The 14,428-nt window shown below is 45.1% G+C and overlaps 5 protein-coding genes across 5 annotated transcripts; 4 read left to right on the top strand and 1 right to left on the bottom strand.

Annotated features, from left to right (window-relative positions):
• Nucleotides 1–1,900: 1,900 nt before the first annotated feature.
• On the bottom strand, nucleotides 1,901–4,063 carry PGRI_040160 (putative FAD monooxygenase; the record flags this gene model as incomplete). The annotated part of the gene is made up of 6 exons (XM_040791729.1): nucleotides 1,901–2,890; nucleotides 2,949–3,169; nucleotides 3,225–3,372; nucleotides 3,426–3,671; nucleotides 3,764–3,950; nucleotides 4,008–4,063. 6 exons carry the CDS (start codon nucleotides 4,061–4,063, stop codon nucleotides 1,901–1,903), a joined length of 1,848 nt encoding a protein of 615 aa, XP_040644003.1.
• A 1,071-nt stretch (nucleotides 4,064–5,134) lies between these two features.
• PGRI_040150 (aromatic amino acid ammonia-lyase) lies at nucleotides 5,135–6,748 on the top strand (the record flags this gene model as incomplete). The annotated part of the gene is made up of 1 exon (XM_040791728.1): nucleotides 5,135–6,748. The coding sequence occupies one exon, from the start codon at nucleotides 5,135–5,137 to the stop codon at nucleotides 6,746–6,748; it is 1,614 nt and encodes a 537-aa protein (XP_040644002.1).
• A 748-nt stretch (nucleotides 6,749–7,496) lies between these two features.
• On the top strand, nucleotides 7,497–8,359 carry PGRI_040140 (O-methyltransferase; the record flags this gene model as incomplete). Its single annotated transcript, XM_040791727.1, has 2 exons — nucleotides 7,497–7,544; nucleotides 7,598–8,359. The coding sequence occupies 2 exons, from the start codon at nucleotides 7,497–7,499 to the stop codon at nucleotides 8,357–8,359; spliced, it is 810 nt and encodes a 269-aa protein (XP_040644001.1).
• A 791-nt stretch (nucleotides 8,360–9,150) lies between these two features.
• PGRI_040130 (uncharacterized protein) lies at nucleotides 9,151–10,175 on the top strand (the record flags this gene model as incomplete). Its single annotated transcript, XM_040791726.1, has 2 exons — nucleotides 9,151–9,537; nucleotides 9,585–10,175. 2 exons carry the CDS (start codon nucleotides 9,151–9,153, stop codon nucleotides 10,173–10,175), a joined length of 978 nt encoding a protein of 325 aa, XP_040644000.1.
• Nucleotides 10,176–10,789: 614 nt separating this feature from the next.
• PGRI_040120 (Male sterility, NAD-binding) lies at nucleotides 10,790–14,278 on the top strand (the record flags this gene model as incomplete). The annotated part of the gene is made up of 6 exons (XM_040791725.1): nucleotides 10,790–11,025; nucleotides 11,088–11,154; nucleotides 11,207–11,446; nucleotides 11,506–11,902; nucleotides 11,969–13,040; nucleotides 13,096–14,278. 6 exons carry the CDS (start codon nucleotides 10,790–10,792, stop codon nucleotides 14,276–14,278), a joined length of 3,195 nt encoding a protein of 1,064 aa, XP_040643999.1.
• Between the last annotated feature and the right edge of the window lie 150 nt (nucleotides 14,279–14,428).

The following is a 14,428-nucleotide window of genomic DNA, read 5'->3' as shown; positions in this document are numbered from 1 at the left end:
CCGACACGGTAATCTGCCGTCAATATACGAGCCAAGCGTTTACATGCGCTCTAATGGAGCCCCGGGTAGAGGCTCCCGCCATGAGTGGCTGAATTTCCTCGAATATATGGTTATGGGGCTGGCAATTTGCCCGTTGAACACGGGGAAAACAAGGCCTCAGACAAACTAATGCGTGGAAGAATGCATGAATCCCGAGGTCTTCAATGATGACTAGTGTGTAGATCGTTTCCCGTTGTGGTGGAAGTCTTCAGGGCTGAGTTAATTCTCGTGTTGCTTTAGGCTGAATATCTTCATGCCTATGTACGCCAATGTATCCGGAAAGATGACCGGCAACGCCGACTGGAGAAAGCGCCGACATATTGATGATACTTCTTAGGTCCCGGTGAAATCAAACTTATCGCATGGGGCTACTAGATAGAGGTTGTTGAATTGAAAGACACCCATTCAGGTTGATTGACCTCAGGAGGTGAGATGGATTATGAAGAAAGAGCTCTATATTGGAGAGAACAAAAAAAAACAAGCATTGCTACAATACCACGGAAATAATGATGCAAATGGGAATTAGGGGGAAAAAAAAAGAAACTCCGATGGGGGGATTCGAACCCCCGTTAGTGCTGTGAAAGAGCACAGTGATAACCCCTACACTACATCGGATTGTTATATTATTTTCAGCAATCTAGGGATACTTATCCCAGCTATCCTTGTTGATTTGCATGTTCATTGTTGCTGTTAAGTTGGATTTCCAAGTAATTAAGTTTTATATCTTGTAGATTATCACAGTTCAAGGAGGAAAGATGGCTATATTTTGTATAGCACTATGGGTGTTGTTCTTCAAAGGACTGAACGGTTATTGCTCAACCATTAGGAATGTATTAAGACCAGTTGGAACCACCTGAAGAGGCACTGAAGACCAGTGCTCTCTATATGGACTTAATATCCAGTCAATTCAGTTATGTGAGAGGAGGCTAATATATCTTTGAAAGATTTTGTGCATCTATGATACCAAAAGCTCTTGTCACCCTCGTTCGTGTGTCACTCGCAAATATATATATCAAATCGATCGGCAAAAACCAAGGTAAAGGGAACAATATCTAGTCCCGTTATCTTCTAACGCAATACCATGCCATTTTATACTGCCAACATCCAAAAAAGAAACGGACAAAGTAACCACAAAGCACACATATATATATGCAGGTCTATCAGTTCAGCATCGGTTGTGAGCGTGGGCTATTTTCTAGGAAACTTTACAGACAACATCACACCAAAGAGCTTTTATATGCCTATAGGATTCAATAACTGTCATTAGAGATAAAAACTGAACCAATTCTGGTAATATCCAATGACGACATTATCGTTATCAATAGTTTCCCATCTCTTTCTATATGAAGTGTCAAAGTGAGAAAACATGACATCTCTAATTTCGAGCATAAGATAAGAGTATAGCTATTCCTGCGTATCCTACGAGCATGGGGTTATTATTTATAGCTTGCAAAAATGGATACAACGGATATAGAAAGATGGCGAAAAAAAAGTACGAGAAAAAAAAAGAAATCTCCGATGGGGGGATTCGAACCCCCGTTAGTGCTGTGAAAGAGCACAGTGATAACCCCTACACTACATCGGACTTTGATGCTAATGTCCAGCCTAATTTACATTTTATCCTCCGCTTCCCCAGTACACGTACACTGCATTTATATTGCGGCCACTGCAACCTCATCTCATCTGGCATCATGCATACGTATATGGATTTTATGTCAAATTTTTCTATACTGGTTCAATTAAGCCATATTAGACTCGTGACGTTCCCACACAAGTACCCGCCTTCGACTGTGCCATTGTCGAGGTGGATGTTGCTGTCAACAATGGTGATGTTGGTACACTGGAGGTTTGCCAACCTACCTCATTCTATACTAACAAGCATGAAGCTTCTTAAAAACCTTTCGACCTCATGCAAGTCTTTCAATGACCCAATAAATGCAACATGTTGGTCAGGACGCACGAGGACCATACACCCTTCCGCCGAGACCCCATAAAACTCATGAGCAGATCCACGTTCCTCGCTATATGGCTGATTATCGGCAAAAACTTTCCAATAATCATATCCAAGCTTTCTGTCAAACGGTCTGAAGACCTGCGGTAACTCCATTAACACAACCTTGTCTCGGGGGGCACAGTGAAATAGGTAAGTCGTAATCCTACCGACTGGATCACTCTGCTGATTGATTCTATTCATGAGAGAGTCTTTTCGCCCAAGCCGCAAGCCAAGATGTTGGAGCCGACTCATTTGAGACTTCTCCAATATATCACCGCCAAAAACTAGCAAGTACCACCCTCCAGTACTCCAAAGCAGTCGTTGGATATGATGAGGGCGAGAGTCGCTCTGGCACAAGACTTCTGCACTCGGTATTCTTGCACCCACAACAATATTTGTGGCGAGATTGGTTTTGCTGTGTGGGAGCATCGACTCTAGCACCTGGCCCTTCCGAGTTCGTCTGTTGTCCCATGCTTGTGTTACAAGCAGACCGGGTTGATAGCAGGCCTGTGACCCAGACTGAGAGGTATTTTCCTCCTCGAGAGTTGCGCGAAGGGTACCCCCGTTTTGTCCGATGGTATCTGACGTTGGCTCTTTTTCACCAATCCCCATGACCATTCGTTTATCAAAGGCGATTAGCTGCATCGCGACCGCACGACGCTCGGCCTCGTATGTATGCAAAATGTTGGGTGTGGCCTTTCCTTTAATCACAGAAGCTAATTTCCAGCCTAGATTGAACGTGTCTTGGATGCTGACGTTCATGCCCTTTCCAGCCTTGGGCGAATGGGTGTGTACCGCATCACCGGCCAGGAACACTCGGTTATATTTCGACAGAGTGGGACACAGTGTTTGCCCAACCTATATAGGTTGTGTTAAATTACTGCCATGATACCACGAGCAACGGACTTGGACTAACTGTGTATATGGTCGACCATTCAATGCATGGCGCCTCGAAGATATACGGACGGAGGATATCTTTCACGATGGTTACCAGGGTCTTCGGATGGTAGTCTGCCTTGAATAGCGCGGCGGCTCTGGGAGAAAGCTGAACATAAAACCGAACCAGTCTTTCTTCCCGAGGTATAATCATCATATGGCCAGCCTTGGATTTTATGATGCATCTTTTGCGGATGTCGGCTTTAGCTTGCATCAGTGATCAATCGGAGCAAAGGGGCTAGCAGGTCAAGCTCACGAAAATCGGTCACAGGTATCACATCAATAACTCCCCAACTCTCGTTCATGTGATCTCCCTCGAGCTTAAGACCGAGCCTCGTTCGGACCCAACTTCGGGCTCCATCGCAACCAACCACGTATCTGGCATTTACCACGGCCGAGGTACACTATGGCAGTTGTTAATTTTATTTCCAGATCGAACGAAAAAGGAGTTATATACCTCTGCATCCGCTTGTTTTGTTTGTATCATCACTCTCACAGGATAGTCTGTGCATTTTTGCAAAATATCCAATTTGACAGGCGACGTGTTCCATCGAACCTCGACTGAGCTATGAGATTGAAGAAATTGCAAAAAGATCTCCTCAAGCTTCCCCTGCCCATAAGTGGCTTCTTGATACCGGGAAAGTCCTGGGCTTACATTGTTGAGCTGCGCTTGACGTTGTATGTCACCATTCTCCAACTCATTCTGCATAGTGCTCAAAGGTCAGCGAGAGAAAGAGAAAAGCAAAGAAGACTAATCCGATTCCTCCAAGTACCAAACAATATATATTCACTTACCCACAAGCACAAGTCAATAGTGAGATTGGCATCCCTGTAGATGGATTCTGCTAGTCCGAAACTGTCTAGTATCTCTAATGTGCGGCTTTCTACCCCATCTGCATGCCCGACCTGGGTCCTCTGCGCCTTTTTGTCAATTAGCATGGCCTTGATTCCTGTCTGTGCCATCCAAGTCGCGGCCATGAGTCTGCAAAAAAGTTGTCAACGAGGTACCAATCTTGCTAGTCCCACATGAAAAACGCACCCTGCAGGGCCTGCGCCAACAATGAGAACATCGACACTAAATTCATCTGGCGTCATTTTGCAGTAGGAAAGCGGTTGGAGCTTGTTGTTGTTTGAAGGTCAGGCCCCGGCCTAGTATTCCTGCCGTCTCCTCATGCCTATATCCCCTTCACAGTGTTCGGGGACTTACGCCAATTCTTCGAAGGCATCCATGACCAAGAATCTCACTTTCCTTTCCGGGACTTAGGCATAACCTCGTGATACAGTTGATCCATCTACCCGAGGAATGTCAGAGTGACTATTAATATGCACTTGTATGCATTTATTCTGAGACACAATAAACTTAATGGGTAAATGTGTATGGACATTACAATGCGTATATACTAGGCCCAGAGAAAGCATAAGAATCGGTACTTTACTCGAATCACAGGACAGATGTCTTTACACTCCACTACGAACAATCCCATTTACAAACAACTATATCATCATCGTTAAATTCCATATCACGGCTACCTTCGAAAAGTCTATTTCCTTTTTGGAAGATAAGACAATCATGCTGACGCACCTTGATGAAGTCCGTAGGGCTTGGAGAATTCTCAATGAGAATAGCGGCAGAGCTAGCGTGGTTACATTAGACGGGGAGCCTGAATCATTGCAGGTAGCCCATATTGTTGCCGTGGCAAGGTGAATTACTCAGAAGTCTTGATGGTGTCTAGATTTTGATCCCCATGGCACACTTTTAGGCTCTTAGTTGATGCTTCAATCCTACAGTCCGATCCCATTGTGGCTCGGGTTCAGGAAAGCATTGCCACATTGAACTCGCATTTAAATAATGGAGAGGATATATACGGTACGTGGAAAATGATTTGATTCTGTTCATTGTGAAGTTGCTGATCGATTTTATACACTGAAGGGGTAAATACTGGTTGTGGTGGCAACGCAAACACACGGACGAGAAAACTTGATTTACTCCAGAAAGCCTTCCTACAGCATCATCAATCAGGCATTCTACTCTCACTGCCCGAAAATGGGAATAGTTCGTACACTATGTTCCACGACGCTAGTCATCACGCCCTGCCGCGAGAGGTTGTGCGGGGTGCTATGCTTTTGCGATGCAACTCCTTGCTTCGGGGGCATTCTGCTGTCAGAATGGAGGTTATCGAGCTATTGGTCCAGGCCCTCAACCTTGGCATTACTCCACTTATCCCTCTTCGAGGTAGTATTTCGGCCTCTGGGGATCTATCACCACTTGCCTATCTTGGTGGATTGATTGAGGGAAGTCCTGACATCTTCGTGCAGGTGGGACGGGAATGTCATAGCAATGGAAAAACAACAATAGAGATTGAGCTGATGTCAGCTGCGAATGCGCTGCGTCGAGCCAACATCACACCTCTAACTTTGAGGGCAAAGGAAGGCCTCGGCATCATGAACGGAACTGCACCAAGTGCTGCGGCTGCTGCGCTCACATTGTATGATGTCAACAACCTCACTGTTCTGACCCAGGTCCTCACCGCAATGTCAACCGAGGCACTTCTCGGATCAGTGGACAATTATGACGAGTTCATCTCACAGTGTCGGCCACACCCGGGGCAGAGAGAAGTGGCCCGCAATATCCGTGGGTTCTTAGCTGGAACTATGTTAGCCGAGAGGACACATGTTCATAGGCAAGGTCTCGCCCAAGATCGATACGCCTTGCGTACTGCGCCGCAGTGGCTTGGGCCTGTGACCGAAGATCTCTTACTGGCCAATCGGCAGATTACCATTGAGTTAAATTCATCGACCGATAACCCACTGATCGATGTAGCGGGAGATCGATTTCATCATGGTGGAAATTTCCAAGCTGCATCTATCACGAGCGCCATGGAAAAGGCTAAAACAGCACTGGTGATGCTTGGCAGGCTTCTTGTATCACAGTGTCAGGAGATCATCAATCCCAGCCTCAACAAGGGATTAGCGCCGAATCTCTGCTTCGATGACCCCAGTATCTCGTTTACATGCAAGGGTATCGACGTAAATATGTCGGCTTACTTCTCGGAACTGGCATTTTTGAGCAATTCCGTTGTAAGTCATGTGCATGTTGCGGATATGAACAACCAATCAGTCAACTCGCTAGCTCTGATCGCATGTCGATATGTTAAGGAAGGTGTCGATATTGTGACCATGATGTGTGCAGCTCATCTATACGTTCTCTGCCAAGCCCTCGATCTACGAGCTATGACACTGGACTTCTTAGCTACTGCAAAGGTATCTCTCCGTGACCTCTACCAAGAACTATGGCGTGCTGGGGAAATACCCCCTTTTGATACGCTGTGGGTTGCCATCACTAAATCATGGGATGCGCATAATGACTCGGACGAGATTGAAACGCGGTGCGAGAAAGTTGCAGCAGACTCAGCCCATTGTGCCGCCGATCAGATAACAATTTCCGAGTCATCTTTACCTTTCGATCGGATAAAACTATTTCCGAGATGGAGGGCTGGCGTTGCATCTATTTTGAAGAAGGCGCACGGGGAAACTCGTCATCAGTTCCTCATTGAAAAATCGACTCCTCGCTATTTGGCCACCTCGACGAAGGAAATCTATATTTGGGTACGGCAAACCCTGCATGTTCCTCTACACCAAGGACTCGTGGACCACCCCGGAGATACCGGGGATGCAAAGGACAATAAGACCATTGGAACAAGACTTTCACTGATCTATACCGCCATTCGGGGTGGAAGATTGAGGGAACCACTGCAGAAGGCAACCGGAATGGCATTGTAGTTGTAACGTTACAACCACAGATGCCGAGTATAGGAGTATCCACTATCTTCAAACTAATCAAACCCATTCGGTGAATTATATCAGAATCTAGGAAATCGAAGATGTATCACTCAAACTCCATCCGATCTTCGGGAGCCGGAGATTATATCCCGTAGGCTTAGGAGCAACTTTTGCACTGTTACGAAGTTTATCGGAGACCGTATGTCTAGCTGTTATTTATCTGTATGCTCATTGGTGAAAACACATTCGGCGGTATGTATATATATTGCACGGCATGCATCAAGGTTGTACGTATGTAGCCACATATGTGTATTTCTGCATCGGGATATATTTCCAACCATTACAATCCGTTGAACCTAAATCAGAATCACTGGCTTGAACTTGGCTGCTTTTCTAGCATATATGCCGGTATTCCTTCAGCGGCAGGTCCCTCAAATGGTTAAGATCGACGAATCATCGTCTTGCGCAAAGAATTGTGTACCACAAGTTGCTGTGCATACCTTGAAATATTTGGATTGCCTCTGTATTATTATTCGTCAAGTGGCCCGATAAAATGCTGTCATTGACATTATGTTCTATCAATAACAAAGGCTACAGATCAGGGAGTATCCTTCGATTTAAACAGGTAAAACCTATATCTATAAGCGAATTTATATAATAAATTGAGGTCTCATGCTTTCATTCTCCAAGAAGTATCCCAAGTCGCAAAGAATATTCTATATCGAAACACTTCTCAGAGACATTCAATATGACAAAACACCAGAACGGAGTCTATAAACCGGAGGAGGCTGTCTATGTATGTTCAACTCGTGCACTTCACTAGCTCCCAGAATCTGATATCTTGAATAGCATAATGACGGCCGCGAAGAGCGACTTCTAGAATTTATTCAATCTCATCCAAAGTACAAAGAGATGCAAGGAAAACCGGAGATAATTCTAGCCGCAATCGACGAGTATGGACACAAACGTGACTTTCTCATGAATGTCGGCTGGGAGAAAGGTAAAATCGTGGCCGAGAAACTGATTCCCGAGTTACGACCCGATTTCATGATTGAACTGGGAGGCTATGTGGGATACTCTGCTTTGTTTTTCGGCAGTGCCCTAAAGCGCGCTGGTGGCCGCAAGTATCTCAGTCTCGAAGCAAGCCTCAAGTTCGCTGCTGTAGCTGCGGCTTTGGTGGAACTTGCCGGATTGGAAGATGTAGTGGAAATTATTGTCGGGCCCTGCCGTGACTCTCTCCGCAACTTACGGCAGACTTACCCGACTGGCGCAGCTGATGTGCTTTTCATTGACCATGCAAAGCTTCAATATGTCAATGATTTGAAGCTCTGTGAAGAGCTCAGTATAGTGAGACCCGGGACAACTGTGATTGCCGACAATGTGATTTCGCCAGGTAATCCTGAGTACCGTGCCTATGTGAGAGAGTCGATCGGGGATAAGATTCGTCGTGTGGATCAGGAGAACAAGGTATGGATGGCTTCTTTAGCAGATCCAAGCAAAGAACAGTCCTTGGGAAACCCATATCTGATCTATGAGACTACCCTAATTGAAAGTTGGGCGCCAACTGGTGAACCTGTGAGTTTCCCGCAAACGCAAACGCAAACGCCTTAAGACAGATTGCTTAATAGAAACAGGATGGTCTAGAGGTCTCACGTTGTGTGCGAGTTGAAGGTCATTAAAACATCTTTTTCTTCCATTTTTTTTTCTTTTCTCGGGTATATCTGGAAATCAATAAAGGAATCCCAATGGAAAAGAGCATGTGTGACTTTCATGGAGCGAAGTGGGCGAGAGAGGAAAGGAGGAGAGCTGGATGTATGACTTGAGGCCTCCAAGAGAATATAGATGCCTTAGATTCAACATACCATAACTACTACTTTTCTTCTCATATAGCAAATCTACACTATTAGAATCTACCTGCAACATTATATTCACATGCAATAATGTGAACACCGAATTTAGATAAGCGAACATACCGGAATACCTAAATAGGAAAGATCAAATAGCATTGAAGGCATAGTCATTGCACAGTGTATCAGGTACTGATTTAGGTAGAAATCTACCTTGCATCAATGTGTGTGACCCAGATATGTCGACAAGCAAGTAAATTACTATAAATTTGATCCTACAGATGGGAGAGTGCAATGCATGATTTGGAAGCATTGCAGAATGCAACGCATTTATCCAAAAAGGGACCCCTAGAGCTCAAACTCGACCTTCAATGCAGTCTAGTTGCAAAATTAGTGACCATTTCAAGAGTCTGAGATATTGAAGCAGTTAGTGGTGAGTAGTGTGTGCATTAATATACAGGGAAGTATTATCTATCGATAGTCCACCGCTTACTCTGAAAATTGTCTGATATTTGGTGAAGGGCTCCTAAAACTATACTAAATTTTGAACGCATTATGACATCGCCTTTCAAGACCATAGCTCTCTTTGGAGCTAATGGTCAAATGGGGAAACCTGTCTTTGAAGCCCTGGTCAATTCCAAGGAGTTCAAAGTTGTTGCATTTGTCCCCCCAAATTCGGATTTTGATCTACTTGACTATGGGGAAGTAAATTCAATAGTTAAGAGAGTAGATCTTATGAATATTGCTACGGATGACCTTGCAGCATTGTTGGCAGATGAGAAGGTTGATGTGGTTTTCAGTGCTTTAGGAGGCGAAATTCTTGCAAAGCAGAGTGTTGTTCAAGATGCCGCCGCAAAAGCTGGAGCCAGACGATTCTATCCCAGCGAGTTTGGAATGCATCATGTGGTTTGGCTGCCTGACGGAGATGTATATCTTAATCCTGTAAGTCTGATATCTCAGTAACTTCGCATGTTCTAATAGCCATCTAGACCTGGGCGTCAAAAATGAGGCAGCTCGAGGATGTCCTTCAACATCCATCTATCCACGACGGGCGGATGACATATACTGTGGTCGCATGCGCAGAAGTCTATGATGCACCTCGTGAGCTGCTGCTCTGCCCGTGGATTGAGACAGATGAGTCTCGCTTAAAGAACGGATATGTTATGCATTGTGTTGGGAACCCGGATGCAAAAATGGACTATTCGTCCCGGGTAGACGTCGCGAATTTTATTGTTGAAACGCTTCGTTACCCAGACAGATCAGAAAACCAATTGTTCGGATTTCGAAGTGATCTGATCTCCTTTCGGGAGGTTGCACACCTTTTGCATCGGTATTCGGGTAAACAGGTTAAATTGAATGTCATTTCTGTTGATGAAATGAAGAGAATAATTGAAGACCCCTCATCGGCACCCGAAGAATTACAGGGAGGCAGCACTTTCCCCATAGACTTTTTGCTGGCGCTGAGATATATTCAAGGTCAGGGCCTTTTCCGGAGGCCTCCAGGGCTGCTGCATAACGATCTTTTCCCAGCAGTCAAGACTCTCTCGGTCGAGAACTATTTCAAACAGCTCTTTGCGTGAGGTTACAGGAAGCGCTTCGGGCTGCGGTCTACAGTGTTCCATTATAAACAGTAACCTCTTTATAATCCGAAATGATATTCAATTTTCTAGTAGGAAACCGATAGATGTAAGACTCTTTTAATAATCACGATTATTTCACTAAAGTTCAATATCGCATATTTCCCGAAGAACCTATTTCAACGTCAGCTTCAGAATGTAGTATTTGAAGAAAGAAATTAGGGCAGGAAGAGGTCCGAGAGTTATGCCGAGTGACCATAGCCCATTTAGCCACTTGGTTCATCATTGGTAGTTCCCTAGACGGCCACCGAGACATACCTTACGTCTTGTCGTACATCTAGAACTCTCTCGCTTAGGTCTGTCACACAATATGAAACTATTTATTTATTTATTTACGTAGAAAGTCCCAAGACTTTTAGATGGAAGAGACTGACAACAGTTGGACTAGGTATTTTTACCGACGACTGCTCGAAGAAAATTCTGATGCTAAAAATGCAGTGTGACGTTTTACCAAGGGGATTCTGCGTATATAATTTGGTCCTGTAGGTAGGATCCCGTACAAACGCGAGAAGTCACCTCAACACCTACCACCTACCAATATTCAAACAATTCTCACCATGACTGAAACTTCCAATTATGGAAAGGTTGGAGAGCGCTTATTGCTCAACTATATCGAAGCCACAGCCTCTCAGAACCCCTATAAGTTAGCTATCTATCAACTTCTCATCTTGGAAGATGGGGACTCCCATGAGCCAAAAATCGTTACTTTAAATTACCAACAGTTGGTCATTTTGATTGACAAACTATGCTGGAAATTACATCGAAGTGGTCTTATACCCCAAACAACCGTTGCGTATGTCTCGCTCACTCCATCTTTTACATATGATCTTTAATGCTAATGTGATGCGTGAGTAGATACTTGGGTCCGAGTGATCTCAGACATCTTTTGATCATATTAGCGGCAGCCAAATTACAAGCCAGGGTATGTACGAAGTAGTGCAGACCATATTTGCCATGCCCACTAAACCAACCAGATTCTTTTGCTTTCCCCGAGAGGGAGTATTTCCATTTACGAACACCTCATGAAAGAGTGCCAGTGCTCGGCCTTGCTATATGATTTGGACTTTGCAGAAACGGCCAAAAAGATTTCCCAGAAACGAAGGGTCGATATACTTCAGGCTGGCAACCTGGAGGAATTGCTCGGCGATTTGGACCCAGTGGAGCACTACCCATATGAGGGAAGTTGGAGGTCACTCTCATCTCTTCCAATAGTGGTAAGTTATCAGTTTAGATTTCTTTTTCACACATTTTCAGGTTCCTAACAAGCGAAAAGATTCTGCATACAAGCGGATCTACGGGTATGCCTAAGCCTGTACCGTTCACCCACTCTGCATTGGGGGCGATTGATGCACAGCGCCTTATATCGCAGCAAGATCCCAAAGCTATGCAGACTCACCTTGAAATTATGTCCAAATCTAAAATGGTTTACATCGCTTTCCCTCTTTTCCATGTTGCTGGCTTTGCGTTAAGCTGTTATCTCTTGATTTCGGGCAGTGTTCTTCTATTTGGATATCCTCGTCAGCCACCGAACATTTCTATATTACGTGATGCACTCAGAGTCAAATCTCTTGAAGCGGCTTTAATACCTCCTTCTATCATTGACGATATAGCGCGAGATTCTGAGGTTTTGGAAGACATATCCCAGCTCCGGTACATCCTCTCAGGCGGAGGTATGAAGCCCTAAGTCACGAAGCAATGGTAAAATAAGGAGGAAACTGACTTAAACATGTGTCTAGGCCCAGTTGCTCAAAAGTCGGGGGACATAGTCGTTACAAAAACGAGACTATTTGTTGGCCTGGGAAGCACCGAATGTGGATCGTTCATTCAGTATCCAACCGATCCAACACACTGGAACTATTACCACTTCCATGCCTCGAATGGTATAAACTGGCATCCAGTACTTGAAAATTCAGAGGAACAATCGACCGAATTTGAATTGATTCTCCATCGGGATAGTTCTTGCAAACAATACCAAGGCGTCTTTCACAACTTTCCTGATCTTGACAAATGGTCTACGAAAGATGTGTTCCGAAAACACCCATCAATCCCAGATTATTGGGAGTATCGGTACAGAGTTGATGATTTAGTCGTCTTCTCCACCGGCGAGAAAATGAACCCAATACCAGTCGAAAGGCGAGTCAGTGGTATTCCCGGAATCAAAGCCGCTCTGGTGATCGGCAACAAGCAACCACGCCCAGGAATACTAATTGAGCTCGACGACCCTTACAATAGCCTAAATTACGACAGTGTTCTCCCACCTGAACTTCAAGGGCCTTTCAAGGAGGCGGTTGGTATTGAGAATGATCGAAATTCTCGAGATGCGCAGATCGACGAGAAATTAATTCTCATTGCCGCCCCAGACAAAGAATTTGCCCGAACACCAAAGGGAACAGTCAATCGTAACAAAACACTTGAACAGTACAAAACCGAAATCGATGATTTATACCGTTCTATGGACCCTTCGAATGCAAAGGGTTTGAATGAACTTACTCTAGACATGACCTCCCAAGACTTGCTTGCATCCGACCTGACTCGGTTGGTTGAAAGAATTCTGGCGAATGACAGCGAGTTGGATCAACAAAGAAACGTCTTTGCTGCAGGACTTGATTCCGGTCAAACACAAATACTAGCTTCCGTCGTTGGAAAGGCTCTTGTGCGCCAGACTGGACAACTTGAGCGTGCTATTACTGTCGATACTGTTTATCGCAACCCCACGCCCCAAAAGCTCGCCGAATTCGTGATAGGGTCTCAAAACCCACTTGGGGATGATTCGCAAGAGGCAAGCGAATTCCAGAAGGTTTTACAAAGGTCAGCCACTATTCCGATACTAAATGTGACATTTTGATGCTAAACGGGCTACCAGATACTCCAAGGAAATTCCCAATTCCCCTGCAAAGCGGGAGTCAAGTGTTTCCACCGACCGTGGCGTTCATGTTCTTTTGACTGGTACCACCGGATTTGTCGGGTCTCACACATTAAGATCCCTTCTTCGTCGTCAGGAAGTCAGCCAAATAACTTGTCTCAATCGAAGTGGCGCAAACGAGTCGAAGATTTGTCTTCAACGCTTTCCGGACGATGAAAGCAAGAATCACTCCGTCCAACTAGATTCTAAGGTTGCCGACCTGTCCAAGCCATTCCTAGGACTCTCCGAGGAGGTCTACTACGAACTGCAGAAAAGTATAACGCATATTTTGCATTGTCATTGGGCAGTTGACTTCACCAGACCGTTGGATTACTTCGAACCAAATATCAAGGGCCTCGTTAGTCTGATTCAATTTGCCCACACATCCAAACACAATCCACAAATTATATTCCTGTCCTCTATTGCTACAGTGACGAATTGGAAAGAAGATACACCTGTCCCAGAGGAAACGCTGAGATCCCCGGAGACTACTGAGACAGCCTATGGAGAAAGCAAGCTCATCGCCAGTCTACTTTTAGACCAAGCCGCCACTTCAGCCGGTATTCGATCCTATATCTTCCGCTTAGGTCAAGTTGCCGGCCCTGTCAATAAATACACAGAAGACGGAGACATGCCATGGCCACGTCGCGACTGGTTCCCAACCCTCCTAGAGGCCTCCGTACAGCTTGACTGTCTTCCCGAAACGCTAGGAATTGGAAATAAGATTGAGTGGATGCCAGTCGACACCGTCGCTGAGCTCTTTTCTGATCTAATTTGTACCCCGAGGGTCTACGAAACGGGCAGTTTAACCAACACACGATACTACAATTTGGTCAATCCACAGCATATCCTGTTTTCCGATGTTGTCCCTATGTTGGCAAAGCGCCTTGGGACGAATGAATCCCTGGATATTGTTCCCTTGCGGGACTGGGTGCATCGTTTGTCACAGGGAATCGATGAACGGGGTTCTAGCACCAATCCTGGTCTTCGTCTTCTTGGATTCTTCCAGGGATTGACTAGATCTGAGAAATCTGTAGTCATAGATACAGCAATGATTGAGGAGCGATTCCCTCGCTTGGGTCAAGTCGGTGCAGTTAGTGGTCGCTGGATAAGCCTTTGGCTTGAACAATGGGGGATGGCTTGATTAGTCTTCTGATTATGTTCGCATTTTGGCCTAGGCTGCTTAGTTTTTGAATTGAATTGAGTACCATTGTTTCAAAAACTAGAAGAGTTATTCCTACCCTGTTCAGCAAATATCAAGGGTGAATAATGTGACCGACGAGAAAGTCGGATG

The sequence above is a fragment of the Penicillium griseofulvum genome, assembly GCF_001561935.1.
Source record: "Penicillium griseofulvum strain PG3 chromosome Unknown contig_88, whole genome shotgun sequence".
Lineage (NCBI taxonomy): Eukaryota > Fungi > Ascomycota > Eurotiomycetes > Eurotiales > Aspergillaceae > Penicillium > Penicillium griseofulvum.
This window is presented reverse-complemented; position numbering and strand designations above follow the sequence as displayed.